This window comes from Petromyzon marinus, chromosome 62 (assembly GCF_048934315.1).
Source record: "Petromyzon marinus isolate PM22_M1 ecotype Great Lakes invasive population chromosome 62, UKy_Petmar_22M1.pri1.0, whole genome shotgun sequence".
Taxonomy (NCBI): Eukaryota; Metazoa; Chordata; class Hyperoartia; order Petromyzontiformes; family Petromyzontidae; genus Petromyzon; species Petromyzon marinus.
In genome coordinates this window covers 2,977,695-2,986,307 of record NC_133728.1, presented here as the reverse complement: position 1 = coordinate 2,986,307, position 8,613 = coordinate 2,977,695, and the positions used below count along the sequence as shown (strand labels likewise).

General features: G+C 61.4%; 1 protein-coding gene across 1 annotated transcript in view; it reads right to left on the bottom strand.

The window, feature by feature from the left end:
• Positions 1-507: 507 nt before the first annotated feature.
• LOC142906274 (uncharacterized) overlaps positions 508-8,613 on the bottom strand; it is a 65,199-nt gene continuing 57,093 nt past the window's right edge. The window contains exons 14-16 of the mRNA XM_076053754.1: positions 3,530-5,245; positions 2,720-2,901; positions 508-2,238 (exon numbers count right to left, since the gene is read on the bottom strand). Coding sequence (XP_075909869.1) covers positions 1,886-2,238; positions 2,720-2,901; positions 3,530-5,245 — 2,251 coding nt within the window. The 3' untranslated portion in view covers positions 508-1,885. The remainder of the gene's footprint in view (positions 2,239-2,719; positions 2,902-3,529; positions 5,246-8,613) is intronic.

Here is an 8,613-nt window from a genome sequence, read left to right as displayed (position 1 = left end):
TCATCAGGCGAGAGCCAGATGATTTTGAAATCTGGTTCTCGCTTGATTTCCACGTCCCATTGAGCCCATCTCCACCCTGCATTCCCCGTCCGCCCGCCCTCTCCGCTGCCCGCTCACCCCCCCCCCCCCCCCACGAAGCGCTTCAACTGTCCGCAAAAACTTCACCTCCACGCGTCATTGTGGGGAGCGACGTGGACCCCCCCCCTCCTGCACCCTCGCCTCTCTCCCTGCACCCCCCCCCCCCCCACCCCGCGTACTCCCACGGTGACCCCCCAAACGAGCGTGAACACCGCGGACAACTAGGCCGAGACATCGGCCTGGCCGCGACCTTTAAAAGAAGAACCCCTCCACCAAACCCCCGGACGACGCAGCCAATTAAATGTCCGGACACCGAACGCCCCCTCTCTCGCCTCAACTCCTCCGTGCCTCTCCCTCTCTCGCGCTCTCCCCGTCTCTGCGCCTTTAACCTCTCCTCCTCGCCCCCCCCCCCGCCGCCCCCCCCCCCCCCCACGTGGACCCCTTCGTTTCTCGTCGCTGTGAGCGAGGGAGACGTCGTCACGGAGCGTCGGAACAAAGCCGCCTCGTCGCGCGCCACTCCCGGCCGTCCTTTGTCTCCCCAGCGGCGATGTTTGCATATCGCACCGGGTACTCGTTTGAGGCCGAGTCGACCCAGGCGAGGCCCGGGACCCGTCGAACAAAGACGGTGGTCACCCGCGTCGAAGCGAAGCTCTCGGGTGCGCCTCTGCAGGCCGTCTGGAACGCTCTCCCTTCCGACATCACGAAGCCACTGAGAGCTATGGCACCATTAAATCATCATCATTATCATCATCATCGACAACGACAAAGTAATTTCTTTTGAATTGCTTTTTGCGTGCGTTTCATTTGTTGACCTTCCCCGCCCCCCCCCCCCCCCGCCGCCGCCACGTACACGGTGCGAAAGAAGTTCAACACACAGTGCGTACACACGCGCGCCCTCACCCGTCCAAGCTCTCAACCGGCCTACCCCGTGATCTTGTGCAGGGGAAACTGAGTGTTCGGGTCCACGCGGCGTACGGCCGTTTCAATGCGGGGCAACGCATTTTCGCCCGTCCGTCCGTTCGCGTTTCTCCCTCGCGCCCGCATCCAGCAGCCGACGGCGGCGTGACCGATAACCGACGGCCTTGCGGCAGCGTCGGCGGCGGTCTCTCGCCCCGGGCCCGCCGCAGGCCAACTCGTCCGGCCCGCGTACCGGGCCGACGTCGGGCATCGGTGTCCGTGGACGCTCTCCACGCTCCAGGTGGGTCGGTGGCCAGCGTTTCCCCGGCCGCGGCGACGGCGTCGCCGGCGCGTGTGCCGGCGGGGGTAGGTGGGGGTTTGGGGGGACGCGTGCCGTAGGTGCCGTGCCAAACCGCGCGCTAGGTCGGCTCGCGTGCGCCAGTGGAAAAAGCAAACCCATGCCGTGCCGACTCCGATACGGTGGCTCGGCTCGGCGCGTGCCAGTGTGCCTCACCCGGACGCTGGCGTCGCGCGCGAGTCAACGCGTCGTTCTCCCGGCACCGCCGACGAGCGTGGTCGGCTACGCACGGCGCGAGAGAAGTTCAACGTACGTGCTGGGCATCATCCGCGCGTGGCCCTGCTGGGACCCCAGAGTCAGACTCGCGCGATGCCAGCGGCGGTGTCCGTCACGCGTCTTGGTTCCGCCTCGGCTTCGGCAAATCGCCGGTGGGCAAAAACACACCCGCGCCAACGCCACCCGCCGGCTCGGCTCAAGTGCGCCGGTGGGAAAAAAAAAAAAGAACCACGCCAACCCCCCCCCCCACACCGACTCCACTCCACGCGCGCCGGTGGAAAAACCAAACCCGTGCCGTGCTCGGCTCGGCGTGCGCATCGGAGCTCCGTGGCAACGTCACAGCAGCGTGGCCTGCTCGTACTCCTCGTCCGAGTCCGGCGAGGCCGCCCACCCGGGCCGCTCGGCCGGCGCGGGCCCGCCCCCCCTCTGCGGGCGGTAGTGCCGCTGGTAGGCCAGGAACTCGGCCTTCAGGGCGGCGCAGCGGGCCGCCAGGTCCGCCCGGAGGCCCGCGTCGGCGCCGCCGTCGGCCCGCCGGGCCGATGGCGGGGCGGCGGCGGCGGAGGCGGAGGGGGAGGGGGAGGGCGTGGTCGCCGCGGCGACGGCTGCGGAGGCGACGTCGCCGCCGCAGCTCAGGTCCTCCATGGAGACGGAGGGGCGGGAGGTCACTGGGATGCCCGTCCGAGAGAGAGCTGGGGGAACAGGAGAGGGGCAGAGAGGGTGGGGGAGAGGCAGAGAGAGTGGGGGAGGAAGGGGAGAGAGAGAGAGAAGAGAGAGTAGTAGTATTAGCGTCAGGGTCACACGGGTAGCGATGACAACAGTAGCCATGACAACGGTAGCCATGACAACGGTAGCGATGACGACGGTAACCACGACGGCAGCCGTGACGACGGTAACAACTGTAGTGATGACGACAGTAGCCATGACGACGGTGGCAACTGCAGTGATGACTACGGTAGCGATGACGACAGTAGCCATGACGACAGTAGCCATGACGACGGCAACAATTGCAGTGATGACGGCGGTAGCCACGACGACGGTGACAATGACCGTAGCGATGACCACGGTAGCAATGACGACAGTAGCCATGACGACGGTAACAACTATAGCGATGACGAAGGTAGCCACGACGACGGTAGCCACGACGACGGCGGTGTTTGGGGCTCCACCTACCACCACCACCACCGCCACCGCCGCCGCCGCCAGCGTGGGCTGCCGGCCGTTCGCGCGCAAAGTCGGAGGAGTGCGGCCGCTGGAGCTGTCGGCTGACGTAGAGACGCAGCGACTGCATCACCGCCGACTCGCCGCACAGCTCCACGTCCCACTCGTAGCCCTCGTCCACGGACAGCTCACGCCTGGCGGGGGGGGGGGCGGGGCGTGAGGGGGTGGGGGCGTGATGGGGTGGGGGGGAGTGAGGGAGGGGGGGGGGCGTGAGGGGGGGGTGGTATCGTCGTCGTCGTCGTCGTCAGAGAGCAGCTAGAGGCGCAGCCCTGCACTAGCCGGCTCGTGCCGCTGCTGGTGGAAGTGGCCTCTGCCACGCCGGCCAGGACGACTCGCAAGAGCTGGGAGTTACCCACACTTCGCCCCACCACCGCCGCCACCGCCACCAGCTACGGCTGTACCCATTTACACGGCCGCAGGGTGGACACGGGCGGTGGTGGTGGCGGTGGAGGCGGTGGTGGCGGCGGTGGCGGCGGTGGTGGCGGTGGTGGTGGCGGTGGCGGTGTTGGGGGTGGTGGTGGTGGCAGATCTAAGAAACTCGCCCACCCCCCGCCCCCCCATCGTTTCAACTCCCACGCCCCTGGAGTTGAACCGGCGCCCTCTGTCGTCCACGGGTCGGACACAAGTGCCGTGGTGACGTCCGCGCCACCTAGTGGCCAATGGCGGTTACCGTTGTTGCCCGTCGCACCACCGCCGCCGCCGCGTCCACACCGCTGCACGCGGGCACCACGTGCCGGCAACGTCAAGCACGGCGGCACCCACCTGTTCGCCAGCTCCGAGTAGAGGCTCTCGTTTCCCATCATCCTTTGCGAGCCGTCCTGGCTGTGGACGCCGCTGCTCTCCGTCTGAGGCGAACCGCACGGCATGCTGGGATGGGTCAGGCCGCCACCGCCACCTCCTCCGCCGCCGCCGGCAACGCACGGCATGCCGGGATAGCCGAAGCCGCCCCCTCCTCCGCCGCCGAATCCGCCGCCGCACGGCACGCCGGCGCCGGCGACGGCGACGCTGCCGCGGCCGCTGCTCTGCGGGCTGGCCGCCTGCTCGCCGGGGCTACGCCGGGCGGCGACGGCGGCAACGGCCGCCCCCTTCTGGCGTCGCGTGAGCTCCAGGAGCCGGTCGGCGATGTTGCACGCCTCCAGGACGTCGATGCCGGCGTAAGACGGAGGCGGCGGCGGCAACGGCGGCGCCGCCGCCACCGCCGTCGGCGTCCTGGGACGCGCCGCCATCGCCCGGCACTCCGGGCTCCACGAGAAACTCTCGGCCAGAAGCTCGTCCAGCTCCGTTTCGGCCGCGTCGCGGCACCGGCCCGGCGACGCGTGGCCGCCGACGCCGGCGCGAGTCCGCGGCGGCGGCGGCGGCGGCGGCGGCGGCGGCGGAGGCCGTCTCCTCGGCCGGCCAGGCTCGTGGGGCCCACCGGCGGCGGCGGCGGCGGCGGGCCCCCCGGGCCGTCCTCGGGCCGGATCGCCGCCGGCGTCGGGCGGGAACAAAAAGAAGCGGGGGCCGTCGTCGCCGGAGCCGCCGGAGCCTCCCCACAGCGGCGGCCGAGCGTCCGCCGCGGCCGGGACTTGCGGGACGACAGGGCTCACGTCGGGCAGAGAGGGGAGGCCGCGCCGTCCGCCCGAGGGGCCGCCGTCGCCGCCGCCGGCGCCGCCCGCCCCTCCGGCCGCGTCGCCGGGCCGGCACCGCCAATCGTCCGCGGGCGTGGAGGCGTAGCGGGCCCGCGCCCGCGGCCCCATGGGGCAGACCTCCACCACGCTGGAGCCCGACGGCCAGGCGGTCAGCGCGGAGCCCGGCGGCAACGACGCGCCGTCGAATTCGCCGTCGCCGTCGCCGCCGCCGCCGCCGCCGGCGATGGCGAACTTGCCGTCCGCCCCGCGGGAGATCTTGCCGATGGCCCGCGCCCCGGCGGCGTGGTCCTGCCGGCGCGCGGCTTCGGCGGCGGCGTCGGCGTCAGCCACGCAGTAGCAGCCCTCGCTGTCGCTGGCGCCGCGCTCCGACAGGCAGCCCAGCGACAGCTGACTGCCGCCGGACAGGTTCAGCCGTTTCCTCCGCCGCCGCCGCCGCCGCCGCCGCGGCGGCCTCCTCCGCTCGCGCCTCCCGCCGGCGCCGGCAACTCCGTCTCCCTCCCCCTCCTCCTCCTCCTCGTCGTCCTCCTCGTCGTCGTCCTCCTCCTCCTCGTCGTCCTCCTCGTCGTCTTCCCCGCCGACGCCGTAATCGTCGCGCCCGTAGCCTCCCGCTCGGAGGAGGTGGCGGGCGGAGGAGGCGCTGTCGCCGAGCGCCGGGACGCGGCGGCGCCCCAGGCCGGAGCCGAAGAAGCGCCGGTGGTCGCCCGCGACGCCGGCGCCGGCGGCGGCGGCAGCGGCGTCGCGGGCGACGAGCGGGGCGCGGGCCTTCTCGTCGCCGCAGCACGGCGACGGAGGGGAGGAGAGCACCAGCGGGATCGGCTTGCCGCTGCCGGCGCCGCCCCGGCTGCAGTCGCTGCGGGCGGGCGGGGGGGCGGCACAAAACACTCGTCGGGATCCTTGCGGCGGCCATGTCGGCGAGCGGCACTCCCACTCCGTGGAAGTGGACACTGCAGAGCTACGCCTGACGAGGTTCCTTCTCTCAGGGAGGGAGGGAGGCAGGGAGGGAGGAAGGGAGGGAGGGAGGGAGGGAGGGAGGGAGGGAGGGAGGGAGGGAGGGAGGGAGGGAGGGAGGGAGGGAGGGAGGGAGGGAGGGAGGGAGGGAGGGAGGGAGGGAGGGAGGGAGGGAGGGAGGGAGGGACGTGCGATGCCCGTGACCATCTTTGTTCGATGGCTTAGCCAAAAGTTTAGTGCATAGTGTAGTGTATAGTGTAGTGTATAGTGTAGTGCAGGGGTCACCAAACTTTTTTCACAGTGGGCCGGATAACTGAATGAATGATGAGCATGGGCCGCATAATAAATAAATATTTCTGGAGCGTCGGACCTGTGTTGACAGCTGGAAAATCTGGGGGCGGGAAAGATGCGTGTTTGTGTGTGTGTTGCCATGGAGACCATGGTAACGTGTTGCCATGACGTTGCCATGGAAACCATGGTAACGTCAGAGCGTAGGCGGAGCTACCACGAGCCGGGGAAGGACTTGGCATGGCGCGAAATAAGCAAACATTACAATAAACAAGAAAATCTGGATACAATGATTTAAAATGTAAAAGAGTCAATTTAAGGAACATAGCAGTCAGGAGGTCTCCGCACGCGTGAAGATCTCCCAGTATTCTAAACATAAAATTTAAATTGTATCACAACGTCTCGTGTTCCATACGTTTTATCAACCAAATTCAAGTACCGTCGGCGGGCCTGATGGACTGAATCCGGCCCGCGGGCCGTAGTTTGGTGACCCCTGGTGTAGTGTATAGTGTAGTGTATAGTGTAGTGTATAGTGTAGTGTATAGTAGTGTAGTGTATAGTAGTGTATAGTAGTGTAGTGTATAGTGTAGTGTATAGTGTAGTGTATAGTGCAGTATACTAGTACAGCACTAGTGTATAGTGTAGTGTATAGTGTAGTGTACTAGTACAGCAGTAGTGTATAGTGTAGTGTATAGTGTAGTGTATAGTGTAGTGTACAGTGTAGTGTATGGTGTAGTATACTAGTACAGCACTAGTGTATAGTGTAGTGTATAGTGTAGTGTACTAGTACAGCAGTAGTGTATAGTGTAGTGTATAGTGTAGTATACTAGTACAGCACTAGTGTATAGTGTAGTGTATAGTGTAGTGTACTAGTACACCACTAGTGTATAGTGTAGTGTATAGTGTAGTGTATAAGTGTAGTGTATAGTAGTGTAGTGTATAGTAGTGTAGTGTATAGTGTAGTGTATAGTGTAGTATACTAGTACAGCACTAGTGTATAGTGTAGTGTATAGTGTAGTGTATAGTGTAGTATACTAGTACAGCACTAGTGTATAGTGTAGTGTATAGTGTAGTGTATAAGTGTAGTGTATAGTAGTGTAGTGTATAGTGTATAGTAGTGTAGTGTATAGTGTAGTGTATAGTGTAGTGTATAATAGTGTACAGTGTAGTGTATAGTGTAGTGTATAGTGTATAGTGTAGTGTGTAGTGTATAGTGTAGTGTATAGTGTAGTGTATAGTGTAGTGTGTAGTGTAGTGTATAGTGGAGTGTATAGTGTAGTGCAGTGGTTCTTAACCTGGGTTTGATCGAACCCCAGGGGTTCGGTGAGTCGATCTCAGGGGTTCGGCAGAGCCCCCGCCACGGAGGTCCGGACACACTTGAATTATTGTGTAAATTTGTGATGACACACACGGCCCGCTTGGCCATCACTGGCTGCAGATGATCATGCTACACTGCTTGGCCAATCAGCGCTGCGGGGAATTTAGTGCGTACTCAGTAGTCAACGTGTGACTGTTGTTGTCGTACGTCGTGTGATTTCTTTAATATTTTATCCATACTAACTATGTCGGGCAAAAGAAGAAAGTGGTCGGACGAATATGTACAACATGGATTCTCATGTATCACGGAACGTGATGGGAGTGAGCGTCCTATCTGCATGATTTGCAACGCCAAGTTGAGCAACTCTAGTCTTGCACCGGCAAAACTAAAGGAACACTTCTTGAAGCTGCATGGAGACGGGGAATACAAGAACACAACACTTGCTGAATTCAGGGTGAAGAGAGCCAGATTCGATGAAAGGGCCACTCTGCCTGCTCTTGGATTTGTACCTGTTAACAAACCGATCCTGACAGCATCGTACGAAGTTGCTTACCTGATCGCAAAGCAGGGCAAGCCACACACCATTGGTGAAACACTTGTGAAACCAGCTGCATTAAAGATGGCGAATCTGATACTCGGAATAGCGGCCGAAGGTAAATTATCCCAAATTCCCCTTTCAAATGACACCGTCAGTGACAGAATAGAAGACATGAGTAAAGACATCTTGGCTCAAGTAGTCGCGGATCTGATTTCAAGCCCGGCAAAATTCAGCCTTCAACTCGACGAAACCACAGACGTTTCTGATCTAAGCCAGCTTGCTGTTTTTGTACGCTATGTGAAAGACGACATGATAAAAGAAGTTTTTATTTTGTAAGCCTCTTACAACAACAACGAAGGCAGCCGATGTGAAGAAGCTTGTGGATGACTTCTTCAGAGACAACAATCTTTCATGGGATATGGTTTCTGCAGTTTGTACGGACGGAGCTCCAGTCATGCTGGGAAGAAAGTCTGGTTTTGGTGCGCTAGTAAAGGCCGATGCACCACATATCATTGTGACGCATTGTATTCTGCACAGGCATGCGTTGGCAACAAAAACCTTACCTCCAAAAATGGCAGAAGTATTAAAAACTGTGGTGGAATGTGTGAACTATGTGCGAAAAAGTGCTCTGAGGCACCGCATCTTCAGTGAGCTGTGTAAAGAAATGGGCTCTGAATTTGAGGTACTTCTGCTCCATTCTAATATTCGGTGGTTATCCCGGGGACAGGTGCTGAATCGTGTTTTTGCCATGCGTGTGGAATTAGCCCTGTTTTTGCAAGAGCACCAACACTGCCATGCAGATTGCTTCAAAAATCCTGAGTTCATTCTCATTTTAGCGTACATGGCTGATATATTCGCAGCTCTCAATCATCTCAATCAGCAGATGCAGGGTGGTGGAGTCAATATCATGGAAGCGGAAGAACACCTGAAGGCTTTTCAAAAAAAGCTACCGTTATGGAAACGACGAACAGAGAACAATAACTTCGCAAACTTCCCGCTTCTGGACGACTGTGCAAGTAAGATCGAAGATGTGTCTGGAATCGGAGATATTTCTGTATCCACGGAACTGAAGCAAACAATTGCCACGCACTTAAATGAGCTTGCAAAGTCTCTCGACGGATATTTC